Here is a 17,929-nt window from a genome sequence, read left to right on the forward strand (position 1 = left end):
GCCAGAAATTTGATTTCAGAATTTGACCTATTTAAGAATTCAAGAGCATGATAAGAAAAATCACAGCACGAATCGAGCAACGTGCAGCTACTGAGTCAATTCGAGGCAGGAATAGAGTTTCGGTATCTTTCCAATCATGATCACAGTGACACTAAGGAATGATACAATCTGATATTTGTGGTGCGAGGCCCTAACTAATCTCTACGTTGCGAGATTAAGGGACGATACAATCTGATCTTTGACAAGTGCATACATTCCCACTTGCTCTCCTCTTGTTAAGTTTTTCTTATTTCTACTATGAGTACTTCTCCTCATCTTTCTAAACCTCCCTCTAGCAAAGGGCGACCAAGTAAAATTACCATAGAGAGTTTTTATGAGTACATTGAATCCTTAGAAAGACGAAAAGAATAAAGAGAAAACCATTTTAAACTAGAATTAACTACAATGCTTGACAATAACCCCAAATCGTTAGAAAATAAAATACTCTTCGTGTGTGTGGAGCATGATTGTTCAGAGGTCTTTGTTTCAGCCGGATGTATACCCCAGGAAGTTTGTACACCCCTCCACGTGGGGGGGTGCGGGGGGGACTTGTCCCCCCCGCGGGGGTCCGGGGGGGCCAATCCCCCCCGGCTGGGGGGTCCGAGGGCCAGCGGGGCAGCGCCCCCGAAGCTAAAAACAAATGTAAAATTGCCTTGTAAAAGTATAGTAATTTCTAGTCAATCTGAGCCGTTCATTAGGCAGATGATCTGACGGTAGAACTTATGTTTAGTTTAGGGTTTTTTGCCCTAGAAGGAAACCCCTCTCTTTGTATGAGGGCATTGTATTGGAGGCTGAGATATAGATTTGTATTCTATGAGTGAGAAACAGAGAGGTGAGACTGTGAGAGAAAACAGAGGATATTACAGCGGATTAGATGTAGGTTGTGTCTCTTCATTTTGTTGGATAATAGAAAGGAAGGACTGGCTGTTCAGGGTGGACGTAGCCCAAACTGAGTGAACCACGTATATCTGTGTCTCTCTTGTTTTGTGCGTTTTCTGTGTTTATATTTCTGCAATATTTTATGTGTTCCATTGCTCCGTAATATATTAAGAAATTTACTGCATAACATAAATAATTACTGAGAGGAATAAATATAGATATAGCCAGCAACAACCATAAACACATAAACACAAATGTTTATCCAGGAAAACCCCAAATCTGGGGAAAAACCCAACCTAATAAGATCTTATTAGCATTGGCCAAAACCCTGGCCAATCCGACCAAGTGAGCATTCACCACTCACCTCCAGGTCTTGCACTACAATGAAGTCCTTCCAGCCTTTTATAAGCTCCATTACATATAATACCACGGGCATAATACTATGGGTGCACAATACCGTGTGCCCCAAAACCATCACCTGGTCAACTTTGACTCTATCCTGAGTCAAGTTTACCTAGCAATTCCCCCCTTAAACTTGACTTGGGGTTCCTTGACTAACTCTAGCAAAACCTGCTAAGTGAGACAATCCCGCTCACTCTAGCTCTTACCCCCCTCAGAGTTTTTACTCGAGGTATTGTTAATCCGACATCCCCCCTATCACCTAGGTCTAACCCAGACTTTACCGGTGATCACGGAGGGGTACACATGCCTTACCAGGTCTTACAGTAGTATGTCCATTTACATGCAATAATTTTGACTTCATTAACTTTTTTTTGTTTATTGTTGCTGCGATTCTGATCCATCCTCTCTCAATTTGATGTGCTCAAAAACTTCTATCAAACCGCTCCAACTGTGAGCCCTCGTAGATTCCAGCATCGGTAAATATCGCAAATGCACTGCGATCCTTGGCTGGCACTATCTTCCGCACATTCTCCTTGAGGTTCTTCTGCGTAAGATTGTTCCACCATTATTTTAAGACCCAGATATGTAAAAGAAAGGCTGCATTGATCTCATCAAGCACTATAAACCCCTGGCATCAAAGAATCACTTTGAAGCCAATATTTGGCTCTGATACCAGTTGTTAAGAAATTTACTGCATAACATAAATAATTACTGAGAGGAATAAATATAGATATAGCCAGCAACAACCATAAACACATAAACACAAATGTTTATCCAGGAAAACCCCATATCTGGGGAAAAACCCAACCTAATAAGATCTTATTAGGTTGGGTTTTTCCCCAGATATGGGGTTTTCCTGGATAAACATTTGTGTTTATGCGTTTATGGTTGTTGCTGGCTATATCTATATTTATTCCTATCAGTAATTATTTATGTTATGCAGTAAATTTCTTAACAACTCTCACTCAAGACTCAACTCCAAGGAATGAAAGGTAGAATTCAATAAATCGAACATAGCAAACAAGAAATGGTTAAAGAAAATGACACTTTGAAAAGCGAGATTAAAAATCTAAAAGAACAACTACATAATAACTTAGCCCTAAATAACACAGAGAATAAATTAGATATTAAACCCATAAAAGAAGAAATTAATAAACTAATTGTACTCGACCATGAATGCCACAAAAGAGCCTTACACCTTATAATTGTTGGTATAGAAGAACAAAGCAATGAAGACACATTAGTATTATTTAAAGAACAATTAGAGACAAAATCTCAAATTCAAACAACTTATCTCACCGACGCAATAAGGGTAGGAAAGACACTTGAGAATAGACATAGACTAATCAGTGTCAAGGTCAGTTGTAATGACCATAAATTAGATATACTTAGGAAATCCCAAAGCCTAAAGAGAATGGGCATATTTATAAATCAAGATCTCATTCTAGAAGACCAAGTTGAACTTAGGAAAGAAGTACAACAGGTCAAGGAGTTAAGAAAATAAGGGAAATGGGCAATCATTAGGAATAGAAAAGCTATTATTAGAAATACAATCCCAAACACAAGTGATAAATAGGGAATAACATCATTGTGGATCCTCTTCTGGAACTGTCGTGGATTTCCATGGTGTAAAGGTCCTATGTTAAGTTGGATCCCGAGTGATATTGATCTTATTCTTTTAGTTGAAACTTGGGAGCATGATGAATCTAGGGTCCCTCACCTTGACGGTTTCACTCTTTGGTCTGCCTGGAATAAGAAATCCTCCAGGAGAGGTTTTGGTGGTATATGTTGTTATATTAGGAACATTCTTTCCTCTCACATTTGGCTTCATAAAACTTACCCCTTCAATCAATAGATTTGGATCGAGATCCCTGATTCTACAACCAATAGGATCTTTCTTGCAATTTGTTATTTCGCCCCTATCAACTCTACATCCTATAATAAAAACAACCTCGATAAGAATTGTCCTTTCAATACCTTAGAAAAAGACATCTACAACCTTAGGAATGAAGTAAATATCCTTTTTCTCGAGGAATTCAATTCTTGAACTGCCACTAACCAAGCTATTATGTTAAGTAAGAACTCTAACCCCAACCCCTTATGGCTTGATGAGGATGGTAACTTAACTAATAGATTCAAGAGAAAATATGAAGACATGATCGAGAACTTATTCGACATTGAGCTCCTCAAACTTCTTAGCTCCCAGGACCTAATAATTTGTAATGGTATTAATAAATGGCCTCTCTCTGGTCAGATGACTTGTTTCCATGGGTTGGGTAGTAGCAACGTGGATTATGCGAATTCTAGCATCCATGTCCTCAACCATATTACAAAATTTGAGCTTCTTAACGGGTACGAGCCTGATTCTGACCACAAACCTTTTTCTTTATCCCTCAATCTTTCTATGCATACCATCCACATGAAGGATAACAGTGAAAGAAAAAGTCACATTCACTTCAATAGAAGTAAGGTTGACCTTTTCTTAAGGGATTTGGAAAGGAATTTAGGCTCCCTGACTTATAATAACACCATTAACCAAATCTATTACCATTTTACTACTACCCTTTCCACCACCATTAGCAAATTCTCTGATAAGACTTCATATGAGAAAAATACTAGAACTTCCAATCCTTGGTATGACAAAGACTGTAATATTTCTAGGAAAGCAATCAGAGACACCCCTAATGAAAGCATTAAGCTCCATAATATAAGTATTTACAAAGCTCTTATTAACAAGAAGAATAGGTCATATATTAATAAGAGACAAGAGCATCTTCACCACCTTTCTAAAGTTGCACCCATAAAGTTTTGGCGGAATGTGTTTGTTCGTAAAACTAAAGATAATCATTCTATCCCCCTAGAAAATTGGGATAACTATCTTAAGAAGTTATATGACTCTCCGGACACCATGGGCACCATCTTAAACACTCCTATTAAGGATGATATTTTTTCTCTGGAAGACGTTGAGTCTGGGATTAATAAGCTCGCTAATGGGAAAGCCAAAGATATTGAAGGTTACCAAGTTGAGATCTTTAAAATGGGAAAATCTATCCTCATTCCTCATCTTCATAAGCTTCTCAATTTGGCTGTAAAGCATGGCTTCCCTAAGCTTTCAACACAAAGCCTTGTTGTGCTTATCTTCAAAAATGGGGAAAAAAGTGTTCCTTCTAATTATAAGACCATTATGATTAGCCACATCCTAGCCAAGCTTTATGGGCTCATTTTGGAAAAAAGGCTTAGCCTTTGGCTTGAGAACTAGGGTAAATGAGTTAAAGGGCAAGTTGGTTTTAGAGACATCACTCGACCATCGACCACCTTGTCACCCTTAGGATCATCGCAGAGGAATGTCAGAATAAAAGAACTGATCTCTTTTGTTGTTTTGTGGACTTTAGAAAATATTTCGACATTGTCCCCCGAGATAAAATCTGGGAGAGGCTTGAAGAGATCATGGTTCCTCCTGAACTGAGGATTGTTGTAATCCGCCTCTATGAGACTATCATTGCCAAGCTTAAGACCAATGAAGGGTGGTCTAAATATATTAAATGCAATATCGGGATTAAGCAAGGTTGTCCCCTTTCCCCTACCCTTTTTGGTATTTACATCGATAAACTAGAGGAGTGTCTGGAAATTGCGGGCTGCAAAGGCACCGAGCTCGCTGGTATTATCATTACTCTTCTCCTTTATGCTGATGATATCGTTCTTTTTGCAAGGAGCCATGATGATCTAGACAAGCATCTTAAGACTCTTCATATCTACTGCTCCAAGATGGGTATGACAATTAATATTGACAAGACTAAAGTCATGATCATTAAATCCAAAAAGATCACCCATGGTAGTTTTGTCTATGATAACCATTGTCTTGAGCAGGTTTCTTCTTATAAATATTTAGGTATTTACTTTCTTCATCAGCTCAACTGGAATTATAGTATCGAGAAAATAATTATTGGAGGTTGGAAATCGTATTATGAGCTTGAAAACAATTGTAAGTCGGTTGATCTTTACATTTTGAGTAAAAAAAGGTTCCTCTTTGAGACTCTCGTCACCCCTGTTATCTTATACGAATGTGAAGTTTGGGGTTGCAATATATCTAGGGAGTCGTGGAGAAAGATTGAGATGATCCAAAAGCAATTCATAACCTATAACCTCAAGATCAAGGGAAATACTCCCTATCCTATCCTCTTGATCGAAACTGGCCTGACCCTCATTGAAAGTGCGGATATGTTTAGATATCTGATGTATAAGAAGAAGCTTCACAATATGGAAAATAAGAGGCTCCCAAAAATTGCTTCTAACTTTAGTCAAAACCCCCACCTGCACCTCATTGAGCACGGGTGGCATCAGGTTGCTTAGTCTTGGCTCAACCTTTGGGGGATTAAGGAGGAGATCATCATGGGAAGTAAGGACAATATCAAAGATACTATTACCTCCAGTTTTAATGACAAGATGTGGGATGTTAAGGATCTGGAGGGTAAAAGGAAGCTAAGGTACTATAAGGAGGTGATCAACCCCACCCTTGATAACCAGAATTATCTCTCTATGTTGACTAGCACTAAGAATAAAATGAACATCGCTAGGATTAGAACTAACTCTCATGAGCTTTGGAGTGAGACCAGGCGATGGCCTACTCCCAAGACTCCGTGGGACGATAGAATCTGTCAGATTTGTGATACTAAGAAGGTGGAAGATGAAAAGCACTTCCTTTTAGACTGCTCGACTCTTGCCCACATTCGCTGTCAATTCCCTATCATTAGCCACACCTCCAATCTTATTGACTTATTAAGTCAGCCCAACTATAGCAATCTTGGAACGCTTATTTCCCTACTCCTTGATCACAGAAACAAGATTTTGAAGAATGACAATTAAACTCTCTTTTCTTGAGGTCTGATAGACCACTTTGGTCTTAGTGGACGTTAATCATCATCATCATCATCAATAATAAATAATAATAATTAATTAATAATTATTGTTAATAATTAAATAATAATTATTGTTATTAATATTAATATTTAATAATAATAATAATAATTAATAATAAATATCTATTAATTATTAGTTATTTATTATTATTTAATGACTAATTATTATTATTATTTAATTATTTAATATTATTTAATAATTAAATAATAATGGGGGGTGGAAAGCTTACTTTGGTCTTGAAAATAATTGTAAAATAGCAAACCTTGTAATGTGGGATAAAAAGAAGTTCCTCTTTGAAACTTTAGTCACTCCTGTTATCTTATATGGCTGTGAGGTTTGGGGTTGCAGCATCTCCAGAGAATCATGGAGAAAGATTGAGCAAATCCAGAAGCGATTTATAACTTATAACCTGAAAATTAAAAGTAATACACCCTATCCTATTCTCCTTATAGAAGCAGGTCTTTCCCCTATTGAGAGCGTAGCTATGCTTAGGTTTCTGTTGTACAAGCACAAAATCAGTAACATAGACGATCATAGACTTCCTAAGCTAGCTTTAAATTCTAGCCAAAACCACCTAAGGCTCAATCGAGGGTGGCATAAAGACACAAGGGCCTGGTTAAACTATTGGGAGATCAACGAAAATGATGCATTGCAAAGCATAAATAACATTAAAGATATTGTTACTTCTAAGTTCAAAGAAAAAATGTGGTGTGAGAAAGACTTAGCGGCTGAAAGAAAATTAAGTTATTATAAGAAAGTCATCAACCCCACCCTAGAAGATCAAAAGTATCTCTCTATTTTAACTAGCTCAAAGAAGAAAATTAATATAGCAAAGATTAGAACGAATTCTCATGAGCTCCATAGTGAAACAGGTCGTTGGGCAGTTCCTAAAATGCCATGGACGGAAAGGATTTGCCATATATGTGAGAATAGGAACATCGAGGATGAAAACCACTTCCTCTTAGAATGCCCTGCGTATAACCACATTAGATCTCAGTTTCACAATCTTTGTTACAATACTGACCTTCCTAGCCTTTTACAATGTCAAAATTATAGTGAGCTCGGGAGGCTTCTCTCCAAGCTTTTTGAGCATAGGAATAAAATCTTAAATCAAAATAGATAATTTGTTTCTTTAGGTCTGATAGACCATTATTTGGTCTCAGTGGACGTTAATCATCATCATCATCATCATAATAATAATAATATATTTATTGTAATATTTTTTTTTAATAATTTTTTATTAATAACTTGTATGGTAGATACAAATGATATATCAGCCACATTTAATTCATTAAATGTAAATGTGTTAATTTATATATACTCACTCACCTATAAACTTTCCCGTCATAATTTATTATATGGTTAAAGAATCCTTCGAAATATAAATCACAATTTAATATGAAAATGAGTTAATATTAAGTGGGTCTATCCAAGATTTGGATGGCATTTATTCACAAACTTATCATAATAATCCCTTTCTTTATTACGTCGAATTCTTAGGTTGGTATCATTAATTAATGAATCAACGACCCTAGGTATCGTTAATTAATGAATAAACTAACCTCTTCGGTTCACTAACTTCCAACTTACCACATGTTCGCCCGAAGTTTGTTTAGACTTTTGTATGTTATCAGCTCTCTCTGTGGGAGAAATAAGACAAATTCGAGTTTGCCTAAAAACAAACAATATAAATAAGGTTTTATGCAAAATTCTAAAACCAAAGGACACACCCTGCATCAATGTCCTATTTTTATGTTCAATTGACAGATAACTAATTTGTTAAATAAAGTCACATCCCAACCAACTTAATCTTTACTTTTTCCTCCACATTAAAAGTCCAAATAAATGAATAAAATCTTATTGTTTTATTTTCCTTATTGGCCGAGGTTATAATGTTGAATATCGGTCACTCTTTATTGCTTTTTTTTTTTTCCGAAGGTGGCAAAACCTATCAAACTCAGGTGTCAAACCAACAGTGAGGACAGCCATCTCTGGCTGCTATCCGCGAATGTCGGTTTGACTCATCACTGTTATCAAGGAAAACCACGCCACCTGTAATAACTCGCTGGTGGTCCGTAAGGGAGCAGGCTTTCACTCCTGCCAGATGCCTCTGGGTCTTGGGTCGTTAACCTGTTTCCTTACGTTCGAGGAAGACGAGCTCTTAGCCAAGCAAAAGCAGTTTTACGGCATACTCCAGGCCGACTCTTTATTGCTTCTTTGCAACAATTATTTATCATTTTCATTGCTAATTTATAAATTTTACCAAAGATAATAAAATCATTTTTATTCTTACTTTGAAAAATATATTTATATATTGTACAAATATTTTAATCATTTCAAATTATTTTTATTGTAAAGATTTTTTTTGAAAGTGGATTGAGATTTTCATTTTATCATTATTAGATCATTAAAATTTATAATATAAAGTTGTTGAATTTATAATATAAAGTTGTTGAAAATGCAGTAAAAAAAATTAGTTTTGATTTTGCCTTGATCAAATTAGATTAAAATTCGAATTTCAATTTCAGCAGAATATTTGGCGGTAGTTAACTGAAGTGAAATAGCTCTTGTCACTCAGTTAACTTAGTAAATTCGAGTTGGAGACACTTGACTTCAGTTCTACATGATTGATTGCTAATTTGTAGCAATCTATTTCGGCTAATTTGAGCTATTCTCAATGTAACTAGTTCTAACTATCAGTTTAATTGGTGGAGATCAAGTTGTGTGTGTGTAAATTCAACCACACTTAGTGATCAATCAGTTAACTAATCAGTCATCCCAAAATAATTGTTGCATGTAGAGAATTTGAGTTACCCAGTTGAGATTGGAATTGTTGCATGCAGAGAATTCGAGTTACCCAGTTGAGATTGGAGTTCAAGGGTAGTGTACTATTACTTATAAACTAATCCAAGTTGTACAGGTGGTGCATGCGGTCAAAGGATTGGCCTATGGTAATTGTGCAATTCCTTGGTGTGAAATCCCTAAATAATAGGGGAAATTTCCCAAGGGAACAATGCAAGGGAATAGGAGCTTGGGAAGGCTTGAAATTGGCTAAGCGTTGGGCCAGGTTCAGTGAATGAGACAGAGAGATAGACTATACTAGTGCAAGGTGTGCTCAAGCTTGAGTAAACATTGTATTTCACCTCTATTCTCTGATTAATGCAATACAAATAGTAAGGAGTGCAAGGTGTGCTCAAGCTTGAGTAAACATTGTATTTCACCGCTATTCTCTGATTAATGCAATACAAATAGTAAGGAGTTTTCAACAGTTCCTTTCCCCTAGATAAATTTATGTGTATGTGTGATCTTCCCTTTTGCATGTCAATGATTCTTGTTCTAGATGGTGAATTAACTCCTGCTAATTAGTAAAGTAGATTCAAGTCTTGTGATTTAGCAAATTTCATGAGCAGTATTGAATCTACACATTAATTTCTAGACTCAATTTCTTCTTCTAGCCACCATTAAAGTTTACAAACAAGGATCGTTACCCTGCATGGAAGGGATATTTGGTATGAGATTTGTTTACTCGAAAGGGTCCTACTTTTTTACTTCAAACATCGAATACAAACAATTATTATGGATCAATTTTTTGACTCAATTTCTTTAGAGGTTTATAGACAACAATTTGTAGTTACTATAATTTGAAATCATTTTAAGAAGAGTTGTTATGAAAATTAATGGAATGTAGAGTGAATCAAAATAAATGACTAAATCCGAAGTTTGACAGAAATTTCTTTTTTTCTATTACAAATGTGATCAAGTTTTTAAAATAATCAAAATTGTTGAGACATGGTGGAATCATGTCTATAAATATTTTTCCTTACTTTAAACCTACCAAAATTTAAAAAAAACCAATCAAAATTAAGTGTATCAAAAGTCTTGACTTGTCTTTTTATATTTTTAATTTTGATTGAGGGAGTCATCATTCACCTCAATGGACAAGTTGAACTTTCATTTCCTTGGAGTCTAGGACTAGCCACTAATAGAAGCATATTCCCTCCTTCAAGGGTTGATTCAGTCTCCACTCTTAACCTTCGAAAGACAATTATAATGGGGGGATTCACCAATAATAATATGCCATCTTTTTTTAGATTCTTTTTCAATAAACTACAAACTCAGAAACATTTTCAAAAGGATCCACTTTCTTATGAAATCAATGATAATACAAATGCCATATCATGTTCTTCATCATAAACTTTTTGATTAATCAAGGCTCATCCTTAAACCCTGCTATCATTAGTATACATGGAGAAGGGATTATCTTTCAATCTCCTAATTAACCAAGATTTCAATATGAAGTTATCTAATTCACATACATGGGCCTCAACATGACATATGCCATGTTGAGTTGTGTGAGCCATGTGGTTATTTCATGCAAAAAGGTTTTAAAATAGGGCAAGTCCATTTTTTGTGCACACCTATGGAGGGTGGTCGATGTAGTCATGTGCAGAGTCGTACTAGCTAGTTTAATTTTAAGGTTGATTTGATGACCTCGCTCTATCGATGCAAATAAATGGCTTTCACTCTCAGCACCTCCACTGTGTAGGGATGACATTCAAATGGTGTACATACAGTCCCTTGCCATGCTAAATTGGATTGATTAGAGAAGGGGTGACGAAGTTTAGTTTAATGTCGACCTTGGGATCCTCATGGGGAGTTGGAATCCTAAAACAGAAATCAATCACAACGATGAGTGTGGATTGATTAGAGAAGGGGTGATGAAGTTTAGTTTAATGCCGACTCTAGGATCCTCATGGGCAGTTGGCATCCTAAAAGAGAAATCAAGCACAACAATGAGTGTGGATATGGGGATGTATATGGCAATGATGATAGGATATGGGAGCATATATATGAGAGTAGTACAACAAATTTCAACGCCCTTTGAGGCTAGGATGCACATTTTCATTTTCAATTAGGTAGACGAATTTGGAAATATGTCTGTGTTTGAAGGAAACTTTTGTAATTTCGGGGTTTGTTTTTTGTGGCCTTCATTCCTAGAATTTACAGTGGCGAAGAGTGTGAAATCAATAGATAATCTCCAATTTGTGTGTTGGATGTTGGGAGGAATGTTGTAAGTTCAAAACTTGAAGCGAAAACACTCTCTAGTTGGTGTAAATCACTCCCTTAGGAAAGCACTACCATCAACTGGAGTCTGAAGTTAGATGGGATAATAGTTAAGAACAACTATTATAGTATAATTTAAACTTGTAAGAGGAAATGTTTCAAATGCAAACTAGGTATTACAAATTGTCTTCGAGTTTATCTACTACCATGGAAATACTTTCACAACAAAGAACCCTATTATGTAAGGGAGAGGATGACATTAGGCATCTACAATATCAAACAAAGGAACTTCAACAATGAAAAGAGCATGAATGTCAATTATCTTTGACTTTTGGTAGCTAGGTTTGTTTTAATTCTATGTATATTCCTCATTTTTATACTATTCACCTATCAAGGAACTCCAACCAGGAAAAGAGCATGAATGTCAATTATCTTTGACTTTTGGTAGCTAAATTTGTTTTAATCCTATGTATATTCCTCATTTTTATACTATTCACCTTTCCTTCCGGTCAAGATCTATGAGGGAGGAAGTGGCACCCGAAATTAACTATCATGCAATGTAATTTTCATTCGATTTTGGGATTTTTTTTGAGAGTATATCATAATAGGTAATTTTTTTTATAAATATTATGTTAAATGTAAGGTCAGAGGAAAAAAGAATCTCGCAGATATACCAATTTTTAAAATTTTGATATAATAGTGTCACCCAAACACAATTTTTTTGAAGAGGAAGAAACCATTGTTTACCACGCCTCTAACATCTTAGATACGTTGAATATAAATTGTGTTGCCAACTTTAACTCAAAAGGAAGTAGTTGGTGCCTCTTAACTCAGCTTCAAAGGCTCGTCATGGCGAAATGACAACTCACGGCTTCAGGTGACACCCACTAAAACTTAACGGCTGGTAAGGATACGCTTATGTAACACTTTCTAAATTTAGCCGAAGGATATTTTTTCCATATCCCGTTTAGGTGAAAGCGAAAAATGACTTTTTCTCAGGGGCGCTACAAAGCGTTCAGATTTTCTGAGAGCTGCTACACAGCTTTCAGATTTTTGGTGGACTATTTTGTTTTTCAATAATTACGTTCTAGAAGGTTCGCACGTCAAGACAAAACCGTGTGTACTTGGGAATTTTTTAGGCTTGCACACGGTTAATCTTATCAGAAACTTAGAAACACTGAATAATATTATTATCACATTAATTGAAAAGACAGTTACAGAAAATATGGCCCCTTCCCTTTCACATTTGAGTGCAGGCGTTATAATATTGAGGAAGGGAAACATGTTTCTTGGCTCTCCCTCCATCATCGCGCCTAATTTGCTTCACAGAATGACAACAATCCATTTCCAGCTGCTGCCCCCATTTCTGCTATCAGTTAGACCTCTGCAATTTCTTCTGCTTCTAGCAGCTTTATTTAACTTCTGCGCTTGCAACCAGCAGCAACCTAATTGCCGCAACGTTTCTCCTTGTGGCAACGTCAACATATCGTATCCCTTCGGCATAGCAAAATCAGGATGCGGCCACCCTGAGTTTCAAATCTACTGTCGATCCAGCACGCCCTATCTCACAATCAACAACGTGAGCTACAGGGTTTTGGGCTACATTCAAAACAGTATGAAAATCGCCAGTGGCACAGTTTTTACAGACTGTGGCCTTCCGGAAGCTCCTGTTAATCTCACTGCCTCTCTATTTAAACTTGCTGCTTCGTCCTACCAAAGTATAACCCTGGGAATAGGATGCCCGGCAATAGGAAATTTGCCTGTGCTCAATGTCCCTTGTGGTAATGATAATGGTACATGGGTATTTCCTTCAGATCTGGAAGGAATCAAGTGGGCTCCCTGCATCTCAACTGTTCAATTCCCTGTCCTGCAACAATTATCTTCTTTAACTTTGCAGAAACTTTGGGACGTTCTGCGTGGGGGTTTTGAAATCGAATGGAATAAAACTGATGAAGCATTCAAAATGTGCAGCCACTGTATGTCAAGCGCAGGAATCTGTGGATACAATGTTTCTAATTCCAGCGAGCCTTTCCTCTGCTACCTTCCTCAAAGCCCAGGTTCGCCACAGAACGCCAGCCAACCACAAAGCCCGGATTCAGTAAAGAACGCCAGCCAACCGCAAAGCCCGGCTTCGGCACAGAATACCAGACAACCTGGTGGGTTTGTCTTGGGTTTAAGAAGTAATGGTTGTTTCAATTTATTGAAGGTCTATTATTTGTTGTAGTTTCATTTTTTTGCTGAATTTGCTTGGTTGGATTTGCTGTAGGTGATTCACATACTCAAACTGATACAATAAGTCCCAACAATGGTCTTTCCCATCCGAAACCTACAGGCAAATCTTACAGTGGGATTCTCACAGGTAATCATGGGTTCTATGTACAAGGAATTTAATTAATTGCAGTGGGCATTTGATGATGAACATTTGGTGATGAAGTTCTTGGTTATGACCTTAACATTTAAGAGAGGAAGCTTTTTAATTCTGTAGTAATTTTTTTGGGATTGGAGTTGATATAGATTTATCTAATCTTTGATAAGATAACTTTATTTAGAATCAGGGTAAAACTCTCAACCTACCTAAAAGGGTTCAAACTCTGAACATACCTTAAAGAAGGTAACAATAAAGAAGATATACTATTCTTTCTGACTTATTTATATCTAGGATTTCAAAATTATTTTGTAATCCTATCGACAGAAGGTAGATCAATTGTTTGAAATAGCTCCTGTTGACAAATACAAATACTTTGAACTAGTTCCTGCAGTCAAATTCTAAAATATTCCAATAATCCACCATCAAGATAAAAATGGCCCAATTTATATTGATGGGTTATTCCAAGTTTAACACAATTTCCAAAATTACTGTAACTACCCACTATGTATGATCCTTGTATGAAATGATTTCATTTTATATGCAAACTGTGTACAGTCCTGATACCTTCTTCTTGTTTGGCAGCACAGGTGTCTATGTATGATCCTTGTATGAAATGATTTCATTTTATATGCAAATTGTGTACAGTCCTGATACCTTCTTCTTGTTTGGCAGCACAGGTGTCTGTGTTGGATTTGCTTTACTGATGACCTCTGTAGCAGTGCTAGTAGCGCGTATGCGTAAAAGGGATCGTCGGAGTAAACAAAGACTTGAGAGCACTGAGTATTGCAAGGACAAGGAACTGGGCGCACTGTGTATGAATGATTCTTCTGTGCCATTTTTCTGTTACGAAGAGCTTGAAGAAGCCACCGGCTTCTTCGATGAGAAGAAAGAATTAGGAGACGGGGCGTTTGGCTCTGTTTATCTGGGAAATCTCTGGGATGGGCGTCTCGTGGCAGTGAAAAGGCTTTATCACGATAACTCTAGAAGACTTGAACAGTTTGGTAACGAAGTCAGGATACTGTCTTCGCTCAAACATCCCAACCTTATTCTTCTAATTGGGTACTGCCAGGATCGCAGAGAATTGCTTCTGGTTTATGAGTATGTGCCAAATGGTACCTTGGCCGATCATCTTCATGGGGAAAACAGAGGAAAGGGTTTATCCTGGGAAACGAGGCTAAATATAGCAGTAGAAACGGCCCAGGCCTTGGCATATCTTCATTTCTGCGTTAAACCGCCCATATTCCACAGAGATGTGAAATCGACCAACATTCTTCTGGACGAGAATTTCAGGGCTAAAGTGGCCGATTTTGGGCTTTCTAGGCTTGTTCCCTCAGAAGCCTCTCATGTTTCCACAGGTCCGCAAGGAACCCCTGGTTACCTTGATCCAGATTACCAGCAGTGCTATCGGCTCAGTGACAAGAGCGATGTTTACAGCTTCGGTGTAGTTCTGGTAGAGCTAATATCTGCTCAAAAAGCCGTGGACATAACAAGGGAGAGACGAGATATTGGGCTTGCGAATTTAGCTGTGTCCAAGATTCAATGTGGGGCTTTACATGAACTGGTGGATCCGAACCTGAAGATTGATTCTAACCCTCGTGTCAAGGCCATGGTTACTGGTGTTGCTGAATTGGCTTTCAGATGCCTTGCTTACGAGAAGGATGATCGGCCTAATATGATGGAAGTCGCTGCACAGCTCCAGCTTCTCAAACAAGTTGAACATGGTTGTCCAGGTAATCAGCGCAGCTCCACAGATTTCGTTCATTAGACACACAATAATCAAAAGCCCAAGAAATTATTAGTGACACCCACAAGGATTCACCAGCTTATGGTCTATATGAGGCTGGTCAAGGAGGCACTATATTAGGTATAAGCAGTGTGGGTCACAATGGATTTGGGTGAGTTCTATTCTGAAACTTAGCTAATTATAATCACAGGACTCGAATTTTATTTCAGTTAGTCTTTAGCTTTTCTACATATTCAAATTGGCCATTTGGTGTTAATACCAGAGGTTGTGGTCAGCTTAAAAATGTAGATATATTTCAAAATTTGTATTTATTTCAAGAGGCTTATTTATTTATATGTAAATTGTGTATATATATTGCTGTATCAGAAAAATTTTGAATTAGCTACTTTCCAGGAGTGTATTAATAATGTATTTTATTATTAATTAATTTTTATTGGTGTTGTTTTAAGATGTTATTTTGGAGTTTATAGGTGTAATTTAGTTAAAATTATTTTGGCTAAATTTTAATTTTTGTTGTTTAAAATGAGTTTTTTACTGGATATAATGATTCTACATTTTAGAATTTTTTAGATTCTCTAAATCTTTTTTGGACACTCCGAATGTGGAAAAATTTACAACTCAAACTTATAATTCTAATAAATTTACGCTGAATTCTAAACAAATTAAATTATAAAATATACCGAAAAACCTTCAAAGACATAGAACAAATGTGTAATGGAATTATTTCCTATGGTACATGGGCTGGAGTCTTTCAATTGTCTTCGTTTGTACTTGTATTTGAGTTATCATTGATTATGCTGTGCTGATAACTGCTTAATGTTTGCCATTCTGCTGGGACTTATTAGTGGACTGGACTTTGTCTATTGTTTTTGCTAGAAAATACAATTATCTATGAACTGGGGGTGATGGGATTGGCTTGATTTTCTTAAAATATGAGCTGGACTTTGTCAATTGTTTCTGTTCAAAGATGCACTTGTATATGAACTCCTCTAAAGATATTTTCGGAAATTCATTTTCATTTTACTTGTTGTTGTTTTTATTATGAACTTTGGATATGTTCGTAATGCAGACTGATTCATCAATATTCTGGTTTTTAACGCTTCCCATCACTGCTATAATGGGAACTTAATCAGTGCCATGCTTTATGCGCCTAGCTTACTGTGGTCTGTAGTTGTCGTTACTTTGACTTATGGCAACTCTGGATTATTTTATTAACAATTGATTTTCGTTCTTTATCTTTCACATATCCCACCATTACCGTTGTTTAATCATTATGACGGTTTACTGGACTTCCACTGGCTTCGAAACTTTAATAACCATCAAAATATATTTTTATTAATTTTTCTAATGGTTTGGAATTTATAATATCAGGATAAGAATGGAGGTGGCAAACACACAATAAACTATTCGTATATTTTATTTTTTAAGAATTGAAATACGAAAGACTCTATTTCGAAATAGATCATTGATATAATAATTATTATAACCTTGGGTTTGTAAATAATTTTTATCTCTTAAAATGTGTTATCATTGTTTATGCAGTTTTTTATCATTATTATTTACATTGATTTTTATGTTACTCTTAAAATGAGTTTGGAGGTATATCTATATATATATATTTATTTATTTATTATATTTATTTATTTATTATATTTAGATTTTTTTTATATTTAGAGGTAAAGAATATATATATGCAATAAAAATATTAATATAGTGGAATTTTTTTTATAATTTAGTTGTTAAATTAGTAATAGGAATAACCATCACTAATTGCTATTTACAAATGCAGATTGACTCATCATTACTTTCTCTTTTTCTTGATATATATATATATATATATCTATATTAAGATGATGATGATGACAACTCATCATCATCACTATATATATATGAGTGAATGATATCAAAATTATTCTACTTAAAGTGGAGGTTGAAATATCCTTTTTGATTAATGTTTTTGTTTGAAATACCGAATGTCAATTATATGTAGAGCATGCAAATACTTCTCCTTAGTATTATGTCATAAAAAGTATCTCTCCCAGAAATAATCATTATGGCTCTTGTATGGTAATTGTTATGACTCATATAGTGTGTCCATATGGGAAAAGGGGTCTAGGATTTTAGAGTTTTTTATTAGAAAAGTGAATGCTTAAAATTAATAAAACAAAATATTCTTCTTCGTCACCATTTAATGAAAGGTCGTGGTTAAATTGATTAAATTACATGCATTTAGAAATGGATTTTGTGATTATTTTTGTTATTAAAAGGGTTTTAAGCCACTTAGCTTACTTATAATCTTAAGATTTGTATTCTTGCCAACCCTCTTAAAAAAATGGTCTTTCTTGCATCAATCTCCTAAGCCTATCCATGTTCATAAGCCCTTTAGCTTATATGGTTGGGCTAGTTTATGTAATGGGTTTGAGCTTTCTTAGGCAATAATTATTATTTATACTAGCATAATCATATAAATTAAATGGCTAGTAAATGTGGATAGGCATCAATTCATAGTAGACATC

At 35.9% G+C, this 17,929-nt stretch overlaps 1 protein-coding gene across 1 annotated transcript; it reads left to right on the forward strand.

The window, feature by feature from the left end:
• The first annotated feature begins 12,484 nt into the window (after positions 1-12,484).
• LOC149185906 (LEAF RUST 10 DISEASE-RESISTANCE LOCUS RECEPTOR-LIKE PROTEIN KINASE-like 1.4) lies at positions 12,485-15,868 on the forward strand. The gene is made up of 3 exons (XM_089410829.1): positions 12,485-13,457; positions 13,568-13,660; positions 14,347-15,868. Exons 1-3 carry the CDS (start codon positions 12,527-12,529, stop codon positions 15,432-15,434), a joined length of 2,112 nt encoding a protein of 703 aa, XP_089266955.1. The 5' UTR covers positions 12,485-12,526; the 3' UTR covers positions 15,435-15,868.
• Positions 15,869-17,929: the final 2,061 nt, after the last annotated feature.

This window comes from Pinus tabuliformis, chromosome 3_1 (genome assembly GCF_031772625.1).
Source record: "Pinus tabuliformis cultivar Carrire ecotype Pingquan chromosome 3_1, CPIR1, whole genome shotgun sequence".
NCBI lineage: Eukaryota > Viridiplantae > Streptophyta > Pinopsida > Pinales > Pinaceae > Pinus > Pinus tabuliformis.

Coding starts and splice junctions, on each gene's coding strand:
- LOC149185906 (XM_089410829.1), top strand. CDS start 12,527: ATGGCCCCTTCCCTTTCACATTTGAGTGCAGGCGTTATAATATTGAGG. Junction 13,458..13,567: donor ACAGAATACCAGACAACCTG/GTGGGTTTGTCT, acceptor GATTTGCTGTAG/GTGATTCACATACTCAAACT. Junction 13,661..14,346: donor TTACAGTGGGATTCTCACAG/GTAATCATGGGT, acceptor TTGGCAGCACAG/GTGTCTGTGTTGGATTTGCT.